Here is a 23,099-nt window from a genome sequence, read left to right on the forward strand (position 1 = left end):
CGACGTTCATATCGTTATAAAGACGTATTTTATATTTAAAAAAATATTGATTTTACATAATCTACGAATAATAACCGATATATTAACATATTTTTCTTTAACTCTATATATTGTACTATATTTTTCTGATAATTTAATATTTTGTTATGTAAAATTTTAAGGAAAGAATTTTATTATGATATATATTACTTTTATGTCTTTTTAACACATTATTTTTATTACTACATGATATTTTTTATATAGCTTTACACGTTAAATCATGCACTATTATATATTTATATTATAATTTTATTACATATGTTGTTATGCAGATAATATAATAATAATACAACCACCAGAAGTTTTGTATATCATAATATTTACTAAGGTCAGTTTATTGTAGAAAATATTGTTCAGTAGGGGGAGAAAATTGCACCAATTGCTAACTATATAATAATACAGTTGCTCTCTGCACTTGTATTTTTACCAAACACAGGTAACAGTTAACGCTACTTCATCGTCACATCAACATGACACAACAAAAATCTGTATGTATGGTAAATTTTTTTTTTTCATAAAAAATTAATCTTTAAATAAGTTTTTATGAACTTAAATTTTTTTCTCGTATTAAAAAAATAAATATTTTAATGATTTTATAAGATAACGATAATAATAATAATAATAATAATAATTTATTTATTTATTTACTGAGTTGTATCACAATCATGATAAAATGCCCTCTAAGATACAATAAATGTTTTTGAGGAATTGCATAGAAAACTATTTCTATTTAATCTCTATTATAATACAGTATTTTATAATATACAATAATATATTAAATAGTTTTTTACATATTTTATTACTAGAATAAAATTTCTCTTACGTTGTAAAAATGATGTCATTACAAAGAAAATTATTTCAATTTTAGTGTCTAAAATGAACGTGAATATAAACTAATTTCGCATAAAAATCAAAACTGTATTCTGACAGATTGAACAAAGATTTTAGTGAAAGTTTAAGCTAATGCCAGAAAGTGATGTTTCAATTCAGTCTTCAGTCTAGAAATACCATTTATAGATCTCAAATCAATCGGCAGTTCATTAAGATTAAGAAGGAACAAAAAAACTTGGGTGTTGACTTCCCATAACTAGTGAAATATCGCGGCATATTAAACAATATACTTGTTCCTCTTAATTCATAATTCGGTATTTTATATAACTTTTATAAGTGTCACAAAATAGTTCTTCAAAAGTATAATATACATCAACAAATTATGTAACTTCATAATTCCCACATATCAGAATGTTCAAACAAAACTTTAAAAATTCTAATTAAAAGGTTTTCGACCGGATTTAAAATATACTGTGGTTTAAAACCATAAGATGTAAGACCATATCTCATAATTGATTCGACTGATGCAAAACATAGAATCCTTTTTTAAAAGCTTTTATTTAACTCGCTTTAGGAATAATCAAATCTTGCAACTGCTATATCTTTTGATCTATCGTATGAAAATCAATGAAATTTGGTACACGTATGTAACTTCGATGACAATACAGCACTATGGTGTCGGAATTTGATATGACCCACCCCCACGCCCCCACGCGTTACCCCTACGCTATATTCATGCATTTAGTTGAAAATTTTAATTTTTCATGAACTATCGTTTGAAAATGATTGAAATTTGGTACACGTGTGTAACTTCGATGTGTAAAAATAAATATTTTTATTTTTTTTAGTCTTAAAAAAATACAAAAAACAACAAAAAATTACAAAAATATATTTGATTACATATAAAAAATTTTTTTTTAAAAAAGCTTTTATTTAACTAATATTATTAATAAAAAAAGAAATCAAATTAGAAAAACCCTCTAAAAAGTAAAAAATAACAATTAAATCAAATTGAGAATATTAAACAAAAAAATATAATCTATTAACAAATAAAAAAATGCACATATTTTTATTTATATTTTTTCATTTAATAAATTTACCTAGAAATTATAAATAGTGTTTTTTTTTTTTAATGTTTTTATTGCATTATAGGTTTATAGTTTTATATTATTATCAGAAAATATGATTAATGAAAGGTTGGGATGATTTGTTGATTTATTTTTAAATCATATATGTTTAATGTGAAGTAAACATCACTGATGTAGAATGTACGTAAGTCATCAGGATTAGCTTTGTTTGAGACATGAGTTGGTGGATTTTTTAATACCAAAATTAAGAAAAGAATGTAAAATGAATTAACCAAATTCTCATAAAAATTAGTTTAAAATTGTTACTAAACCGAAAACAAAATCACATAATAAAACAACTATAAATACTAACTTCCGTGGCGCGAGTGGTAGCGTCTCGGCCTTTCATCCGGAGGTTCCTGGGTTTCGAATCCCGGTCAGGTACAGCATTTTTCATACTCTAAATAAAATTATTATTATTATTATTTATAAAATCCTATGTCTTAAATAACTTTTTTAAATTATTTTTATTATTATCTTGGGATTCTCTATGTGTTATACCAGAGTTTTAATTATAATTCATGGAATGAAAAAAGCCTGCTATTCCTTTATTGTCCATTCGGGAATAAATCAATTTTCCATTTTTTTGGTTAATAAAATCATTGTAGATCACGTCAGGATTGGGTAAATATGTTACTCCAAAGACAAAAAAGGAGTTCCCCGAGTATTTGACTCAATGAATTAGGGGAACCGTGATAAAATCGAGCAGGATCGGAAATCTATTCTAGAAACCAGAGCAAATTAATAAAATAAATAACTAATTATCACTCTTCATAAAAAAAGGATGGTGCGTAGGTTTGTTTGTTGTATGTGCTCACATCTTTATTTTAGCTGCTATTGGCGCAGAGCGGACCAATGGTGGTGCGCCGGGAGGTTGCGCGCAGCGCATGAATGATTCATTCGTTCAAAAGATTTATATTTCTCCAACGATTCATTCGTTCAAACAATTTATACTTCTTTAATGAACAATTTATCTTCTTCTTTTTTTTAACCTCCGCGTCCACCTTCAGTTATTGCTTCAGAGAATGAGACGAGTGATTTGTAGCGTGTGTGAAACATGTCATGCCTGTCCAGGATTTGAACCTGGGACCTCCGGATGAAAGGCCAAGACGCTACCACTCGCGCCACGGAGACCGGCAACCAATGATTTATCTAAAATTATATTTTTGTTTTGAGGACAAGAAAGGAAAACACTGGAGTTAGAGTTGTGTTAAAAAATCACAACTCAAGTAACAGCTAAAAATGTTCAGGATTTTGAAGCTTTCGTTGCAAAGGTTTTTGTTGTTGTTAGTACGCAAAATTCATGAAAATTATTTAGTTACAGTTGGAAAAAGCATTTAACAAAATCATGTGTAATAAAACATAAACCATATACGATTTTTTCTAGTTAATTAAAGAATAGATGTGATTAAAGTTCATACTGATTATTTAAATGCTCGATGAATGAAGCCATTACTTGATAAAAATCCAGTTTAACAAAAGAAAATAAACAAAATATCTTATTTAGTTTCATAGAATTTATTTAAAAAATTCCAACAGCTGTTGTGATGTAATCTATTGAGATTTAATCATTGTAATATATTTTTAGATTTAGCTGTTCGGTACACAGTACCGAAACAGCTGTTGTGATTTTAGGTAGATTTCATAAATTGGCTACCTATTTTAATGGGTTCCATGATTCGATTTCCGGAAAATTTCGACGTATCTTCGTGTTTCACATCCCCCAGACCCCAAAACCACCGTCAGTTCAAAAAGTTTTATATACATTTATATATATATATATATATATCACATTTTTGTGGACACGATAACTGCCGTAATTTTTCTCCAATCAGTTTCAAATTGATACATAAAATATAGCGACCCAAAATCTCGCTCGAATTCGTTAATGGGCAAAATCAGACCATGGGGGTGAAAATGCTTTTTCAACAAAAAAAAATTGCTATAACTTTCTTATTAAGTAAAATATCGAACTCGTTTAAGATTCTTACTATACATTGGATAAGGACCTAAAATTTATCTAAGTAAAGTCTTTTGATATAATTAAAAGTTGGCCCAGGGAGTGGAAAAATGGGGTTTTGAAGACAAAAAAATCATAGCTCCCTTAACAGACAAGCATCGAATCGGTTTAAAGTGGTCGTTAGTCCTCTAAACATTACTTAAAACTTTTGTTTGAAACAATTTTTGATATGATCAACCCTTACGGCAAGAGATGACCAAAATTTTGTTGGAATTGTATGATGGGACTTGCCGTATGCTAAACATGTAAAACTTTTTTCACATGCAACCATTGTCGTATTGAGTAAATTTGAAGTTATCTTAACTTTAAGGTGGAAATCTTTTTTATTCCCTACTTAGCATCGATGAAATCTACCTCCGCCTTCCGGCATGCCGAAAGAGATTATTTAAAATAAATTTTGTAAAAATCAAATAACATATTTTGTTTATTTTTTTGTTGTTGACTATTTAAAATATTAATATATAAAATAATATTAATGTAATTTCGTGAAGATAGTAAAAATAATTAAAAAATCAGAAGGTGTACATAAAAATTATTTGATCACATTTATGGATATGTTGAATGGAAAACAAAAACGTTTTAATATTTCTAATTAAAATTATTTAAAAATCCATCGACATAGTAATGTTACTTCTATAAAAAAATTATTTAATTAAATTTTAAATAAAATTCAAGAAAAAATTTTTAAATAGTTTGGAAAAATTTATTAAAAACGGTAACGAAAGCTTAACAAGATACTTTCTCGTAAGCCGAAGTATTGTGTTGCCGAAGTATTTCACGAAACCAGTATATTGTTTGGTTTGGTAGAGGTTTATGTTATATCTTAATAGTAAGTGACTATTCTCTATAGCAAAACTTGCTCATACCTATAAATAAGAATAAATATACGTTAAAAAAAAATTTACTTTTCTAAATATCGGTCTACATGATTCATACTTACGGTTGTCAAACAGTGATCTGACACCTAGTTTTATATCTTGAAAGCTAGTTCAGACCTTTTTGAGGGTGCTACAAGTGTGATGAATTATACTTCAGAAAGATATATCGGTATATATATATATATATATATATATATATATATATATATATATATATATATATATATATATATAAAGAGTAAATATTTAATAATGATGACAAGTTTAGTTTTAATAATGCGTTTCAATCTGCATTAATTAATTAATTTTTAATTTTTCGTTATTTTATTTTTATAATAGTTTTTGTGTAATTATTTTGTTTAATTTTTTGCGTAATTAATATACTAAACACAAATTAAATGAGGAAACTAAAAGATGTATAATTTTTCTTTGTTTAATAATAAATTATATTTTCTGATTATAAGAAAATTAAATTATTATAACCGAAATTTGATGAAATAATTAAAAATAACGAATGGATCTTACACAAAGCATCAAGTTTTTAATTTGATGCATAGTTGCATCAAGTGAAGTGATGACATTCTGTGGTTTATTCATAAACAAAACTTTCTGTACATTTCTGTTCCAGAATAATTTCCCTCGAAAGAACAAGGAAAACTATGTAAAAATATTAACAAAATTTATTACTTCAACATTACAAAGTAAAAAAATAATAATAGATAAAAATGAAAAGTGGCTGCGGTCTACGTTACATAGAAATAATATTACAAAAATCTTTCAAGTTTTTAAAAACTTGCTTTATACCTTTTAGTCATACTGTAATCAAATTATTATCATTTTTTATCATTATTATCATTTTTTATGTCAAACGGCTATCGGATTTATCATCTACGATCCCAAAAACCCCCGCATAGCCGCTTTTGCAATTTTTTACATCCGCACCCTTAATTTACCCTCTGCGTGGGGGGATGTTTGCAAAGATAATGGTGGAATATTGTATTGTCATCCTATCTTAGTAACTGTGTAAAATTGCATAATTAGGAATTATGTTAAATTGTTACACCTGCACCCTTAATTTACCCTCGTACGTGAGGATGTTTTTGCAAAAGTAATGGTTGAATATTTTATTGTCACCCGACCTTAATGACTGCGCAAAATTTCATCAATCGACAATGTCAGATAGTATTTTAAATTAAGGATGCAAGATTTGAGTACAAACATGAAAATAAAAATGTGGTGAGTTAAAGAAAAGCAAGTTAAAAAATCTGACAACACAATTGTTTGTGATGGACGGCTTACATACGTAACTTAATTTTAAATATTTATCATTTTATTTAAACATAATATTTTTTCGTTTATTTTATTCGATGATTCTAACTAAAGCGCGCGCGCATACCGTACTTAATTCGCGCGGGTGTGGCGGTACTAGCGGCAACGATCGGAACTAACTAAACTAATGTAATTTCACAACTTACCTAGAACAGATTTCGCTTGCACGATCGGCAGATGACGTAGCCTCGAGGCTTAACACACCAGCTACCGAGTCAACCAGGCGACCGAGTTCAAGACCCAGTCAGATCGAGATACTTTTTTACACTTTAAATATTATTAATTTATTTAATTCTACCGCTCACCTGTGACGTCACAACATAGCAGACGACTACAGCAACATTTTTTTTAGGGTGAGGGTGCGATTTTGCAAATTTTTAATTGTTAACAAATGTGTCTAAAAAAAATATGATCTTAATTAGGCGAAATCTTGAGATACTGAAGATGACCTTGCTCTATAGCCTCACCCCTTGATCTTTTAAATTGAAAATTTAATGGAATCAATGTTTCATACATAGAAGTAATCTGACCATGTTTAATCAAAAATCAGTCCAATAGTTCTGAAGATATAAGATGATTTAGAGGCCAACATCGAACACACACACACACACACACACACACACACACACACATACGCGCATAAGAGATGTGGCTATTAAGTAACGAGACTAATGCTGCTACTGAAGAAGAACTGCGCATGCGCCAAATTCGTACGACCGACAGCTGTGTAACGTGAAACCTCCTCTTTCGATTGTTACCACTCAAATTTCTGTAGAAATATTGGTTTGACCTTGGCTTTCGTTTGGATAACATCTGTTTTTTTTTGCTTTGCCGAAGAAATGATAAGTGTTTTATTAGAGCAAAGAATTATCGTGAAATTTCATATGAAAGTTGAAAAAACCGCTACTGAAATTTATCTATATTAAAAAAAGTATATGACAATAAATGTTTATCATGTGTGCGGGTTTTTGAGTGGTTTAAGCATTTCCAACATGGCCGAGAAGACGTTGAAGATGATGTTCGCTCGGGTCGCTCTTCCATGTCAAAAACTGATAAAAATATTGAAAAAATTGGGAATATGATCCGATCTGACCGTCGGCTAATTATTCTTGTCTTTATTCAAGGTCCTTGCTCAACTCCGTGAAAAAATAAGAAAAAACCGACCCGAATTGTGAAAGAACAAGTCATGGGTTCTTCATTAGGATAAGCACCGGCTCACACTGCATTACCTATTAAGACGTTTGTAGCTAAGTACAAGATCCTAGTGTTAGACCATCCGCCTTATTCGCCCAACTTGGCACCATATGACTTTTATCTGTTTCCCGAGGTCAAATCTGCATTAAAAGAAACAAGATTTGAGACCGTTGAAGCTGTGAAAGGAAAAGTGGCACGCGTATGAAAGAGCTCACAGAAGAAGACTTCCAGCACTATTTCGAACAATGGAAAATTCGTATGGAGCGTTGTAGGGATAGAGGAATGGTGTATATTGAAGAGGATAATAACTAAATATGTATAAATTTAATATAAAATATTTTACAGCATTAGTCTCGTTATTTAATAGCTACACTTCGTACATACGAACATTAACATTCGGAAAATTTCCATCCGGTTTTTCGGGTTCTTTAGGTGTCAAAATCCGGTGAAATCCGCATACTCCCAAATTGGATCGATTATAATACTTTACCTTCTAGAGCTATAACTCTATTACAGCGCTATCTAGATGTGAAAGTAAAAATAATAATTATATGACGTAATAAAATTACAGTAATAGAATAAAACTTTTGAAGTCGTTTAATGTCCGGGGCTCTATTGATCCCCGGACTAATTTGCAAAAAAAATTATTTTGATTTAATTAATGTTATTAAAAACTTATCAATAAATTAATATTGTTTCTGTAAAAGAAATTTTATTTTATTTCTATAAACTAGTAGTAAGAGGAATTTTTGATTGTTAGGTAATTTTAATAGAAAGAAAGCGATATAAGTCCTTTCTTATTGGTGGAAATGTCATGCTGAGAAAATAGTTGTGTTGAGTGGCTTTATAATACAAGTTAAGAGTATTATTTATTTTTAGGACAATTTTACTATTATTGGTCATCAATATTTTTTCTTACGTTTTTATGTTTGAATGGATACAAGTTAGAAATTTTTAATCCATCACTATGGGTTAAAAGTCAGTTTCTCCTGTATGAAATTGAAATTCTGTAATATTCTTTAACAGGTGGAAGTTTTGGTTTTGTATTTTTCATTTTTATTTAGCGTAATGACTTTTATATATACAAAACAAAAGAGCAAACTTTTATATTTCAATGTAAAAAAAGATAAGGATTCCCCGCTACCATCCAATAAAGAATTCCTTGATGCAATCTTTTCTAAATCTTCACTATCAACATTTACATAAACTAAATATAAAATTTGAAAATTCTGGAGGCGTTGAAGATGTTGCACGATCACATAAGCCTAGAACTGGTTTCATTTAAAAAAAACAAACAAGTTTATTAAAGAGCCCTCAAACTTAACCAGAAATGCTTCCGTTAAGCTGAAAATTCCAAACAAATTTACGAAAGATTCTAAAGGTTAATGATTCGCAAAGATTACTTTATGTGGTTCATGAAGACAATTTCAACAGTGGAATTTTGTGAGGAATTTATTATTCTTTGTAAAACAGATCCTCATTTCTCTAGAGATCAGTCTATATTACTTCAAATCGTATAACTTAGTAAACCGTCATAATTATGCTTATTGAGCTAATGAAAATCCTCTCATAATTATAGAGAAGAAACTTTATATATTGGAATTCATGTTTGATACGAGATCGCTAAAAAAGAAGTTGTAGGAACTTATTTCTTTCATGAAAGTGTAAAAAGATTCACAATTTCAGGTGTTACACGGGAACTATTAAACAACCTTTTATTTGAAATTGATCGTCTCTATTTTTAATAGTAAAATGGAACACTTTCTAAATATATTCTCAAAATTAGAGACTACGTTGTTCAAATTTTTAAGGAAAAAATAGGGCACCAAGGAAAAACTTTATGACCACTACCGTCAACTGATTTGATGCTTTGCAGTTTTACGTTCAGGAGAATTATCAAAGATATTTCCTTTAAATCTAAATAAACTGAACAGCCCCAAATTTTAGATTTGAAATTGAATAGATTTTAAAGTTCAAAACAAAATTTTATTACAAATAATGTGTGAATTAATAGTTAAAAGTGTTGTCGGATATATAACGCTAGAAGGACGACACTTCCTCTGTCTGATGTGTATTTAACATTAATAATAAAATCTTTTTTTAGTTTGTTATTAGTAAATGGAAAAATTGGTTTTTAGTTTGCTCGGCTTATATAAATTTCTATTTTGTAATTTTTAACAGAAAATGAATGAATGAAGTTTTACATAAAACTATTGTTCTTTTGAAGTGTATTAAAAACAAAAATAAATACTCGATATTAATATTGACCGTAATAATTTCAAAATAGTATTATAAGAATTTCTATTATATTTTAAGTAATATATATATGCTGTAAATCAGAATTACCACCATGCATAAAGCAATTTAAACACTCGCTTGGGATAAAACTCAACACAATACACCTATACTGTTTTAGGACGTTAAACTGTATACTGTATTTATGCATATTTTGTCTGTATGCGATTAAAACCGATTATACGGTATAATTACTTGCAAAAATTCTTAGTAGGAATCTGTATTTCTTTTTATTCTCGTATGAATGTATTATGTACGTGAAAAAACAAAAATCGGGTCAAAAGAAAGGAAAATCACGTTAGTGTAGTCTGCAGACGTCACTTATGTCATCTACCATTCCCTACACATACCGTTAGTTCTTTCTTGTCAAACATTTGTGACAAATATAGGCTATATTATGTAGTATACGACAGTCTACTATTACATTCACTCAGTACTTTTCAATAGCGGAAGGAGAATTATCTATAGACGTCAATTATTATATAATCTTTATGAACTTTTGATTTTATTTATTACAGTGACTGTTTCCAATCAACTGTTTTTAGAATTACGCGTACATAGTAGTTGTATTGTTATAGGTAGATGAATGATTTTCTACGGTACCGCGTATTTTCTTCCGTTTTTTAATGAAGAGTCTTAAGATGAAATTATTATTGCAGTATTTAACTTCCTACAATTCAGTCGTGTTTTAAATTGGATTATAATTTTTAATCGGAATTCTTGAAAGTAAAATTAAGACTTAGAAATATTTACAATTTCTTTAATCTGCACATTGACGTAAATCCTTCATAGTTTTTTTTTAACAGAAGTAAAGGGTTAAAACGGATTTTTTAATTTTTTGAAATCCGGATATTTTTTTAATTTATCTGTAACAAATGAAGATATCAAGTTCATTTTTTGTGTGTGTAATCTTTATGTGAATATCTAAAAAGAAATTTCTAGATTTTTTGAAATTCGATCTTGAAAGGAATGAAAAAAGGTAAAAAATATTTCGAACAATTATTGAAAATTTTCTTATTTCGGATCATTTTAAACGCTTTATAAAATTCACCCGATTTTGGTTTCCAAATACTCTTCATAAATTGCTTTTTTTTACATTTTTGCCATTTTATGCGACTGTAATTGAATCAATCATTATGAGATTTGGTAACATTGTAATGGAATTCTGATTATTTATTTCGTGAATGAAGCTGCGACAGGAAATCTAAAAACCAATTAGTAGATCTTGTATTGATTAAACTGTTGCTCTGAATAGATTACAAGAAACTGTTTTTATAAATTGAACAGCCTTTAGTTTTTATTTATCATTATTATTCTCGCGTGAGTCGGGAAGTTTGAACGAAGCGAGCCCATATCGGTTAAACATCCCCTGACCGCGACGAGGAACGCAAGTAAGTCTAATGAATCATTACATTATGTTATTATCTTTTGCAAGTACTGAAAGCAGAGCTTTACAAACATAGTGATATTAAGAGGTTTAACCCAGTTCCAGGGTTAGTTGCTGGACCCAGGTTACCATCGGTGTGGGGTTAACTGTAATGCATATTCATCACAAATAAGAATGACTGAAAAAAATGTAATATTCTAATGTACTTTTTAATAACACCATGAAATTTTTTTAAAAGTACATTAAGCCTTTTCTTAGCGACTTTGACTCTTTCTTTTCATTGAGCGATAATGAATTTTGAAATATATGAGAAATCCCATGCCTTACTGAGATTTGAAACCAGAATATTTGGATAAAAAGCAGAGATGCTATCACTCCACCACGGGTGTACATATCGTACTATTTGTAAACTGGATTTATGAAAGTAATGTTGTAAAGTATGCTATGTTAAACTACTTTGAAACTAATAATATAATTTTTTTGTTTTAATGCGACAAATCATGAGTATTCATTTTTCGGCCACAACATGAGTACTGTTATCATAATTTTATCAATGTTGTCTACATCTGATTACTAACTCATAAACCTCACAAGTTGATAAAAATAATTCAATAAAAAATAATGGGTGATATATAATCATATTTATTTATTCCTAGGGTATTTGTGTACCTGCTAATGTAAGTGTATATATCCAGTAACTATTCTAGGATATTTATTAAACTGATCTGTTTTTCTTTATTTTTGAGTTCATTTTTGTACTACTCATATAAACTGTTTTGTTTTGCTTTAATAAAAATAACATTTCTAAATTAGCATCTGAAATATGAAGTTGTTTGTATTAAAAAAGTATTTTAGTTAAATAATTTTATTAAAATTCATTGCATATATTAAAAATATATGCAAAAATTTGATTTTTCCTCCAACAAACATAAAAATTTAATTAAAATCATTTTTAGAATATAATTTTAAGATATAATTATTTCAGTGAAATTAATTATATCAGAAGATTAGTTAAACTTCATTTATATTCATATATATCATCCTCATTCAACCTCTGAAGTAATACCTTATAGTGGTTCTGGAGGCTAAACATAAAAAAGTAGCGGGAAAAATTTTAAAGATTCAATAATTTACCACAACATGAAATAATATTCATAAGTAACGTTATATGTACAGTTCAGGATATTAACAGAAAAGGCAGCTCTTTTCATGTAGGAATTCTTTCACTGAATAATATTCTGGAATATATTAATGTATTCTAAATATGAGTATATGATCTCCATCAGAGAGGTTTTAAACTTTTCAGATGGTTTTTTTGTGATTTTATACATGATGATAAATTGTTTAAAGATGAAAGCAATGGAAAATGGAAAACATTCAAATGATGTTTCATGTTTTAAATATAATAATAAGAAATAACTGCATCTTGTAATGTATTTATTAGTAATAAATAAAACACTTTAAAAGTGTATAATTGTTTCTAACAAATTTATCATCTGGTAAATATAGAATTAAACTAACATTATTATTTTAGGAGTTTCTAAATTAACTTTTAAAAGCCAAAGTTTAGAAATAAAATTCAAAAAATTGTGAAAAATATAAAGAACATAATTCTTAAAACAAATAAGCAATAAATATGGCAATATAATGTAATACATAAATTGTTCTCTGAGTAATTAAGGCAGCATTAAAAATTTTTGGCCAAAAAAAGAAATTCAGATAAAATTCTTACAGATTTTATTAATTTTGACCCAAACACTTCTCAAAATACCACCAATAATTTATACTAGTTTTTACTGTTGAAACAACGGTATAACATATCCAGTTTAGGATAATGTAATGATTTGTTAAGCCAAAGATATTTTTAATCAACTAGTTCCTAAAGATCACCAAATTTAACCCACTGGGTTGATCTAATGGTAAAACTCATCATCATAAATCAGGTGATTTCAAAGTTGAGGATTCTCAGGTTCAAATCCTAATACAGGTAGTTGCTTTTATTTTTTGATTTGAATAATAGATCGTGGATACCGATGTTCTTTGGTGGTTGCGTTTCAATTAACCACATATCTCAGGAATGGTCGAAACTGAGATTGTGCAAGACTACATCTCATTCACACATCATGAACAAGGGACATAGTTGCCTACAGGTTCTGAATTCAGAAAACCACATAGGATATCTGGAGACTTCCAGAATATTCATAAAAAAAATAAATATAATCAGATTTAAACAACCTTTGGTTAGTTTTACTACAATTAATTGGCATTTGTTAGTGGCTAATAACCATAGCAGTTAAATGTCACTTAAAAATAAATTATTTTTCAGTCGTTTTTAAAAGATTTATTTGCAGGTGCTAAAAAAGTATATGTACAATAACAATATTAATTTTGTTTTTTGTTAGTATGCAATAATAAAAAAATAATAATAACTTTTGGAATATTTGAACTGCATCCTTTCAATCTAATGATTACACAAGTTACACAACACTTTAAATGGCTTAGGGAATAGCATTATGAAACTGTGATATTAAGAAGTAAGATAAACAGCTAGTGGCCAAAACTATGTTTAATGAACCTACTTCTATAAATCATTAACGCAGCATTACTGTTTTACCTCTAGCTATTGTGTTTGCCAACAAATGACAATAGAATATAAATGTCCATCACATAGCAGTTGATGTTTTTTATATATATCTCAAAAACCATTTTTATTAAATTCATATTTTAGAGTAGATTTAATAAAACTAAATAATGCTTATGACTATTTATTACGCACTATTTAGTAACATTTGTATCTGATTTATGCTAATTTAATATGTCCATATATAATCTTGATTTTTACATGTGTAAGTGTATATTTTTCCATTAGTTTGTATATATTGTATATACCTGGATCTATATATATATATATATATTCATTGGAGCAGTTATTAGGATCATGCATAGGAAATTCCATATAAATTTTATTTCTTGTTATAATGCATACTAAAAAGATAACTAGCATTGAAAGATTAACAATTTTCCGGTTGTTTTATATGGTCAATATTATTTATTTGAAAACAAGATAAGAATCAGGCTAGTAGGCGGTATGTTTTTATCTATAGTAATCTATAGAGCATGAATGATTTTCTCTCTCATTTTATATTACAATAGAATTGAATAGACCCTAATGCGGTGACTATTATTGTAGACTAATAATACCATAATAATATGTTGTAATATTTTAAGTATAGTAGTAATTTTAATACTAGTATATCATACAGACAAATAGCCATACATAAATTTAAGCTTCACTTTATAAAAATGATCAGTGACCGATGCATAACTAATTGAAAATTATCCTACTTAAACATTTTTTTTAACAGACTTGTTAACATGTGTTGTATATGTATTATAATATGGTATAATTGTTTAATAACATAATATAGCCCTTTGATGTTCCGAAAATGCAAGTATCATACTGTGTGTTATAAATTTATTAAAAAATAATTTGCCTAGATTAGGTCATATATTCAGAATAACTAAATTTCAGATTTATTGACCCAATAAATAAATTTCAAAACATAATTTTTTTTTTAAATAGAATGCTTTCATTGTAACAATAATAATAATGTGTTGTAATAATTATAAACAACACATTAAAGAAACTACACAACGTAGGAACAACTTATTTATCACATTTCCAGACATTTCTTATACAACTTTTGAATATTCAAAAATGAAATTGATACATTTACTAAAGTTATTAAAATTTAAAGAAATAATAAAATCACCATACTTTGTAAAATGCACTAAAAATTATTAGTTATTGTTATTTATTAGTTATTAGCCATTATTAGTTATTTATAGTTCTTTCTTATTTAATACTTCTTAATTCTTTAAATTTTTATGTTGTGTCAAATTAATAGAAAACAATGCTAGACAAATTTTTTTATATAGCATTTCAAATGCCTGTTTTTCAATTCTTCATTTTTCATCCTTAAGTTCCTCGCATTCATGGTACTTTACAATTGTTTTACATCTCTTCTTTCCTGGTAGACTCCAATTTAATATCTATTTTTTGTTCTTGAATTTTTACATAATTTCATACCATATAAGGTACTTTATTTCAATTTCATAGACTTACACTGATCCTTAATTTGGTACTGACTTCAAAAAGTCAGAATTTAAGAAAAAGGATTAAATATCTTCATGGCAGAGTAGTAGCATCTTGGTCTTTCATTCAGAGATTTCAGGTTTGAATCCCAGTCAGGCATGGTTTGACATTTTTCATATGCTACAAAATTTCCATTTCATACTCACATGCACAAGCTCCAGTTTATATGGTGAATTAATAAATAAAACAAAAAAAGATAAATAAATAAAAATAATATTTTAAAACAAAGAAATTTTAAGAATTTTTTAATATTTTAATCCTTTTTTTTACATTTTTTAAATGTCTATTTAAATTATTTATTTTTTCTTAATTTAAAAATATTGTTAGGTATATATAAAATACTGCCTACATGAAAAAGCTAAAAGAACAAAGGCAAAAACCTACTTATTGATAAAAGTAAGAAAAGGGATACATAAAAATAACAAGAGTCTATAATATGGAGATGAGTGATTTTTTAAACATCAAGTTCACTAATTAATTTCTTCAATTTTCATGGGAAAAATACTTAGAATGTAATAATAATAGTAATTTATTTCTAAAATTTTATTTTACATAATATAGTATCTTAGAAATACATTCCAAACTTAAACTACTTATACATTCCATATTAAAAAAAAAATAACACTTGGTATGAGAAATTAGGTATCTGCCACAGAATATTCCCTGTAGGGCATTACCATCAAATTTAAAATAAAAAAAAATTTTTAATTAAAATAATTCATTTATTAATCTGTGCTGTCAGCAGTACACTATTCATACAACCTTACTTTCTTGTTTTACAATAATTTTCTTCAAACATTGCATTCTATTAATCGAACAATTTCTCTTTAATATATGAAAATACATCAGCTAATTAAGCCAACAGCAACATATACTAATTATTCTGTAAAAACATTGAGAATGGCGTTTATTTATCCTGGAAAAAATATTATTAGTTCATCTTGCAATTCCAATAACAGGAATAACACTTCCCCCCTGCCCAAATAATCATCTTACTTCTCTGTGGAAAAAATTATTTTTTTTCTTTTCGCCCACTTCATAGCATAATTTAGCAAACAGCTTACTCTCTAATTATCAACTTGTAATAAAATTAATAATTTTTACAGCTTTATAAAGAATTTTTTTGAGATTTTCCATCACATTTTTTGTGGAAAGAGCATGTCTATGAAGAAAACAGTGTGTCCATTCTGCCCTTGGTATAAGACCATCTTTTAATTTTTTCAGAAATCGATTGTTCTTTCCTGTTATCACACATGCAACATCACTACATTCAGCAGAATGTAGTGCAGTAGATTTTTTCCACTCTATGTTATAGTTTTTAGCAGCTTCATAAAACACATCAAAAAGACATTTTCCTGTTGCACGACTAAGTATTGATTTGCAAAACAACATATTTTCTTTTCTCTATTGCATTCACTTCTCACAAAACATAAGAATTGAAAGCATTTCGCCTCATATTTAAATTTGTCAAATTGAATACAAAAAGGTTCACTTGAACTCACTTGCTGAATTATCTGATTGCAAACATCGGCCTTCTTGTCATCAATTTGCTTTGATGCTGTGTCGTTAGAAAGTGAAACTTTTTCAATTTTTTTGCTCTTTTCATGCCTATTAAAACAGCGACTATATCAATTGCAGCAGGCAATATGAGCTTTTCTGTAATTGTATAGGGTTTGGATATGTTAGCTACTCTTAATGCTGTGAGATAAATGCATCAAGTGTACTTTTATCAGTATAGCTTGATTTACAAATAGAAGCTTGGTGATTTTTCAACGTATGTAATTTTCTTTCAAAAAATTCCAAGGGTTTGGTTTTATGATCCAGATATTTAGTTTTCAAGTGTTGAATTTATTTTGATGGCTTCATGCTTTCTTCAGAGAGGACTTGAAACCAAACAACAAACTGTGACTTATGCAATGTGGTAAAACCATAATTTAAATAACTGTCATTATACAGCCTTGCCATTTTACCAATCGATTCACTGGATGTAGATGCCTTATTTTGTTTTATCACAAATTTATTCATTTTGCATAAGATCTAAATGAAAAAAAACCAGTTATATCGTTTTATCCCACACTAAAAACCCAAAACCTCAATTATTATTATCATCACTAAAACTATGCTTTTAAAAACTTAAACAAATGTACCTTAAATGCTTTGCATTCGAAACTAAACTGACTATACTGAAATAATTATTTCTGATCTCATTAGCTGTTAAAATTTAACAGTTTAATATTAACTGTAATGTTAAATTTTCTCTTCAAATGCATGATTTATAAGAAAATCTCTTTAAATTTAATTATGCATATTATTTTTCTTATTATCTTTTATAGAATAATCAGCTAAATAAAAAATAATAAAATTTTGTCTTTATTTAGTTACCATATGATAACATGTTTAATATCTTATATTTATAGGTTTAGATAAATGTTTTATAATGTACCATGATTAGTGCATCATAAATGATTTTTAAGACTAATGTTTTCTAGCATTTAACCCTCATTCTTGATGAGAAAGAATCCCATTACTTCTAAATCAATCAAACTAAATCAATAATTAATTGTTTTATCCTTCAGTAACCTTGTACATCCTTTTACAACCACAATCAATCAACCTGAGATGCAACTAAATTTAGATTTAAACTTTAAATGTATCTCTTACCACACTTTTACTTTTAATGGTGTTTATTTTTTGTTTTAGATTTTATTAATCTTTGTCATTGCTGCAGTTGTTTTTGTCAGCGCAGAAGTGCATAAAGGTTACAGTCACACAAAAGTTCGTAAGTTGCCAATCTATGGTATAAGATATTTGTAATTATCAGTACTAATTAAACAATAAATATTATTTGCTAACATTGAAAATTATGAAATATTACAAATACATATTAAATAACAACTTTCAGGTAACTCTTTGTTATCTTGAACTGCAGAAAGATATGACACCTGATGAAGTGCAACTTCTAAGACATCTAAATCATGTGACAGCCAAAAATGAGAACAACCTATTTATTTAATACACTAGAATTACAAAAAAAAAAAAAAAAAAAAAAATACTTCACGGACTTAAAAATTAGATTCATTGTCACTTTAGAGTTTTATAATCATTTAGAAGAAATCACGGGTCAACATGAATGGCTGTCAATTAACTCTTAATTTTCAAATCTAATCCAATATTTGTAACTATGTATAGAATTTACTCGCGTACATTTTAAACTAAAGTTGAATTATTAAATTACGTTTTTTTTTAATTTTTTTTTTTATTTATAAATTTCAATTGCCTTATTAGTAAGATCAAAACGCATAGCGATAGAATCATTGTAATAAGGATAAAATCAAAACCTAAACCGACAACGATTGTTAACGTCTATATGCCTACAAGCGCCCATGATGATGATGAGGTAGAGTGTGTATACGAAGAGATTGATGAAGCAATTAAACACGTAAAAGGAGATGAAAATTTAATAATAGTTGGAGATTGGAATGCAAGCATTGGAAAAGGCAAGGAAGGAAATATAGTGGGTGAATACGGGCTGGGCAAAAGGAATGAAAGAGGGGACCGACTTATAGAATTTTGCACGAAGTATAATTTAGTAATTGCCAACACCCAATTTAAAAATCATAATAGAAGAATATACACTTGGAAAAAGCCAGGCGATACTGGAAGGTATCAGATAGATTATATCATGGTTAAGCAAAGATTTAGAAATCAACTCGTTGACTGCAAAACTTACCCTGGAGCAGACATTGATAGCGACCATAATTTGGTGATAATGAAATGTAGATTGGGGTTTAAAAACCTGAAGAAAAGGAGTCAGATGAATCGGTGGAATTTAGAGAAGCTTGAGGAAGAGGAGGTAAAGAAGATTTTTGAGGAGGACATCGCAAGAGGTCTGAGTAAAAAAGATAAGGTAGAAAATGTAGAAGAAGAATGGGAGAATGTTAAAAAGGAAATTCTTAAATCAGCAGAAGCAAACTTAGGCGGAATAAAGAGAACCGGTAGAAAACCTTGGGTTTCAGACGATATATTGCAGCTGATGGATGAACGTAGAAAATATAAGAATGCTAGTGATGAAGAAAGTAAAAGGAACTATCGGAAATTAAGAAATGCTATAAACAGGAAGTGCAAACTGGTGAAAGAAGAGTGGATTAAAGAAAAGTGTTCAGAAGTGAAAAGAGAAATGAACATTGGTAAAATAGATGGAGCATACAGGAAAGTTAAGGAAAATTTTGGGGTACATAAATTAAAATCTAATAATGTGTTAAACAAAGATGGTACACCAATATATAATACGAAAGATAAAGTCGATAGATGGGTGGAATATATTGAAGAGTTATACGGAGGAAATGAATTAGAAAATGGTGTTATAGAGGAAGAAGAGGAAGCTGAAGAGGATGAAATGGGAGAAACAATACTGAGATCTGAATTTAAGAGAGCATTAAAAGATTTAAATGGCAGAAAGGCTCCTGGAATAGACGGAATACCTGTAGAATTACTGCGCAGTACAGGTGAGGAAGCGATTGATAGATTATACAAACTGGTGTGTAATATTTATGAAAATGGGGAATTTCCATCAGACTTCAAAAAAAGTGTTATAGTTATGATACCAAAGAAAGCAGGGGCAGATAAATGTGAAGAATACAGAACAATTAGTTTAACTAGTCATGCATCAAAAATCTTAACTAGAATTTTATACAGAAGAATTGAGAGGAGAGTGGAAGAAGTGTTAGGAGAAGACCAATTTGGTTTCAGGAAAAGTATAGGGACAAGGGAAGCAATTTTAGGCCTCAGATTAATAGTAGAAGGAAGATTAAGGAAAAACAAACCAACATACTTGGCGTTTATAGACCTAGAAAAGGCTTTTGATAACGTAGACTGGAATAAAATGTTCAGCATTTTTAAAAAATAAGGGTTCAAATACAGAGATAGAAGAACAATTGCTAACATGTACAGGAACCAAACAGCAACAGTAACAATTGAAGAACATAAGAAAGAAGCTGTAATAAGAAAGGGAGTCCGACAAGGATGTTCCCTATCTCCATTACTTTTTAATCGTTACATGGAACTAGCAGTTAATGATGTTAAAGAACAATTTAGATTCGGAGTAACAGTACAAGGTGAAAAGATAAAGATGCTACGGTTTGCTGATGATATAGTAATTCTAGCCGAGAGTAAAAAGGATTTAGAAGAAACAATGAACGGCATAGATGAAGTCCTACGCAAGAACTATCGTGTGAAAATAAACAAGAACAAAACAAAAGTAATGAAATGTAGTAGAAATAACAAAGATGGACCACTGAATGTGAAAATAGGAGGAGAAAAGATTATGGAGGTAGAAGAATTTTGTTATTTGGGAAGTAAAATTACTAAAGATGGATGAAGCAGGAGCGATATAAAATGCCGAATAGCACAAGCTAAACGAGCCTTCAGTAAGAAATATAATTTGTTTACATCAAAAATTTATTTAAATGTCAGGAAAAGATTTTTGAAAGTGTATGTTTGGAGTGTCGCTTTATATGGAAGTGAAACTTGGACAATCGGAGTATCTGAGAAGAAAAGGTTAGAAGCTTTTGAAATGTGGTGCTATAGGAGAATGTTAAAAATCAGATGGGTGGATAAAGTGACAAATGAAGAGGTATTGCGGCAAATAGATGAAGAAAGAAGCATTTGGAAAAATATAGTTAAAAGAAGAGACAGACTTATAGGCCACATACTAAGGCATCCTGGAATAGTCGCTTTAATATTGGAAGGACAGGTAGAAGGGAAAAATTGTGTAGGCAGGCCACGTTTGGAGTATGTAAAACAAATTGTTGGGGATGTAGGATGTAGAGGGTATACTGAAATGAAACGACTAGCACTAGATAGGGAATCTTGGAGAGCTGCATCAAACCAGTCAAATGACTGAAGACAAAAAAAAAAAAAAATTAGTAAGAATTGTAATTATCTTATGTATTAATACAAAACAGTTGAAAAATTAATTTTTTTTTCTCTGAATTCTTTCCACAGTTATACTGTGTATTAAATGTTCAAACAGCTGAAGTATATGACCCAAATAACACAGCATGTATATTAATTACAAAAAGAAGACTTATTCTGTATTTTGTCATTCTCTTAACAGTGCGTTTTTCTATATCAATTCACCATAAAAGCAATGCCTGATCAGGATTCAAACTAGAACCTCTAGATGAAAGGCGAGATGTTACCACTCCACCATGGAATTTGGCATTCATTCATATATTTAAATATAAATGTCAAAACTATATCTAAATTTTTTTAAATATTCAACTAATTCTTTGTTATACTGAATTTTTTTTCTGGTCAAAATAGATAAATGTGAAACTGGATGTTGCTGAAGTCACGTTTAGTAAAATGTATTTGTTTTAATAAGCATCTTTAAGTTTACCACATAATTTTTTTATTGTATATTCATTTAAAATAATCAAACATTCATTCCTTTATGTTGTTTTCTATTACTTCAGCATAGAATTTTCATTTCTTATTACACTTTGAGGTTCTTTTCATTTGTCTTATTTCTTAATTTACAGTATTTATTTGTTCAGGTTATCTCTTAGGTCTTCAATAAAAAGAAAGTAGTTATTATTAGTTTCGTTAAACCAATCTTCCTCTTAATTAATCTAAATTATTATCCACATCACATTCAGTCAGCATTTAATGACTATATAAATTCTCAGTCATTCAGTCTCAATTCTAAAACGATATTAAAAACATTCTTTTTTGTATAAAATAATAATAAATAAAAATGTAAAAAAATACTTAAAAAAGATTGAAATACTAACTATAAAAAAGTATTAGATATAGATATTAAAAAAACATATCCAGTTGTAAATTGTATGTAGCATGCTGTATCAATCTTCATTTGTAGAGAGTTTAATGAAAAATTTATTTCTGTAATATGCACCATTATGAAAAAGTGAAGCAAAGAAAAGCACCAAGTAAGCTGATAATGAATTAAAAGGAAAAATATTTTAGTACTTAGGATTATAGTTAAGGGTTTTAAAACGGGCCATTTAAAAAAAAATCACATAATTGCCTATAAAAATACTTTTTATAGGTAGTGTATTCACTGAATAGTTATCTCTGAAAGGGTATATTTGTTAACAACTATAAGATAAAAAATTCTACAATAAATATAATAAAATTTTATTTTTTTCTTATTTTTAAGATAACAAACACGGTGGTAAATTCGCATACAAAATACATCATGTGTATCATCTAAAAAAGCATGGACATGGAGGTGGTGGTGGTGGACATGGAGCAAAGCACGGTACATTATACCATAAGCAGCAGCATGACGATTTATTTGATGATAGCGATGATTTCGAAGGAACCAATGGTTATATTGTAGAAAATTATAAAGGAAAAGGAGGTGGATTTAGTTATGGATCAGGGTATCCATCTCTTAGTGGATACAGTAGTGGTAATAGTTATTCAGGAAGTAAACTTGGTTCATCATTTGGATCGCCTTATAAATCTAATTTGTTTGAAGATGATTCATTTTCCAAAGGTTATCGTTATGGTAGTAGCAAATCTTACAGTTATTCTTATCCACATTCATCATTATCTGATTTCCAAACTGATAACTACTAATTTTTAATATTAATGTAATAATAATTTATTATAAGTATTATTTTTATTATTATTGTAATTATGTATGTAAATAAAAAATAATTGATGTTAAAAGAGAATTTTTCTCTAATCAAAAATCTTTTGCCACAGTATTATTAAAAACTAAAATTCAGTAACTAAAAACAGCAGATTCACAACACTGTTGATTGATTTGAGTACTACCATCACTACAATATACCAATTATTTTAATTTAGCCTT

At 28.4% G+C, this 23,099-nt stretch overlaps 1 protein-coding gene across 2 annotated transcripts; it reads left to right on the forward strand.

The window, feature by feature from the left end:
• Nucleotides 1–434: 434 nt before the first annotated feature.
• On the forward strand, nucleotides 435–22,948 carry LOC142331460 (uncharacterized). 2 transcript variants are annotated; one of them, XM_075377385.1, is made up of 3 exons: nucleotides 435–527; nucleotides 17,957–18,035; nucleotides 22,437–22,948. In XM_075377385.1, exons 1-3 carry the CDS (start codon nucleotides 510–512, stop codon nucleotides 22,859–22,861), a joined length of 522 nt encoding a protein of 173 aa, XP_075233500.1. In that variant the 5' UTR covers nucleotides 435–509; the 3' UTR covers nucleotides 22,862–22,948. The 2 variants fall into 2 exon arrangements, with proteins under 2 accessions (XP_075233500.1, XP_075233499.1); XM_075377384.1 differs by having other exon boundaries at nucleotides 480–536.
• The last annotated feature ends 151 nt before the right edge of the window (nucleotides 22,949–23,099 follow it).

The sequence above is a fragment of the Lycorma delicatula genome, chromosome 10 (genome assembly GCF_047948215.1).
Source record: "Lycorma delicatula isolate Av1 chromosome 10, ASM4794821v1, whole genome shotgun sequence".
NCBI classification, from domain to species: domain Eukaryota; kingdom Metazoa; phylum Arthropoda; class Insecta; order Hemiptera; family Fulgoridae; genus Lycorma; species Lycorma delicatula.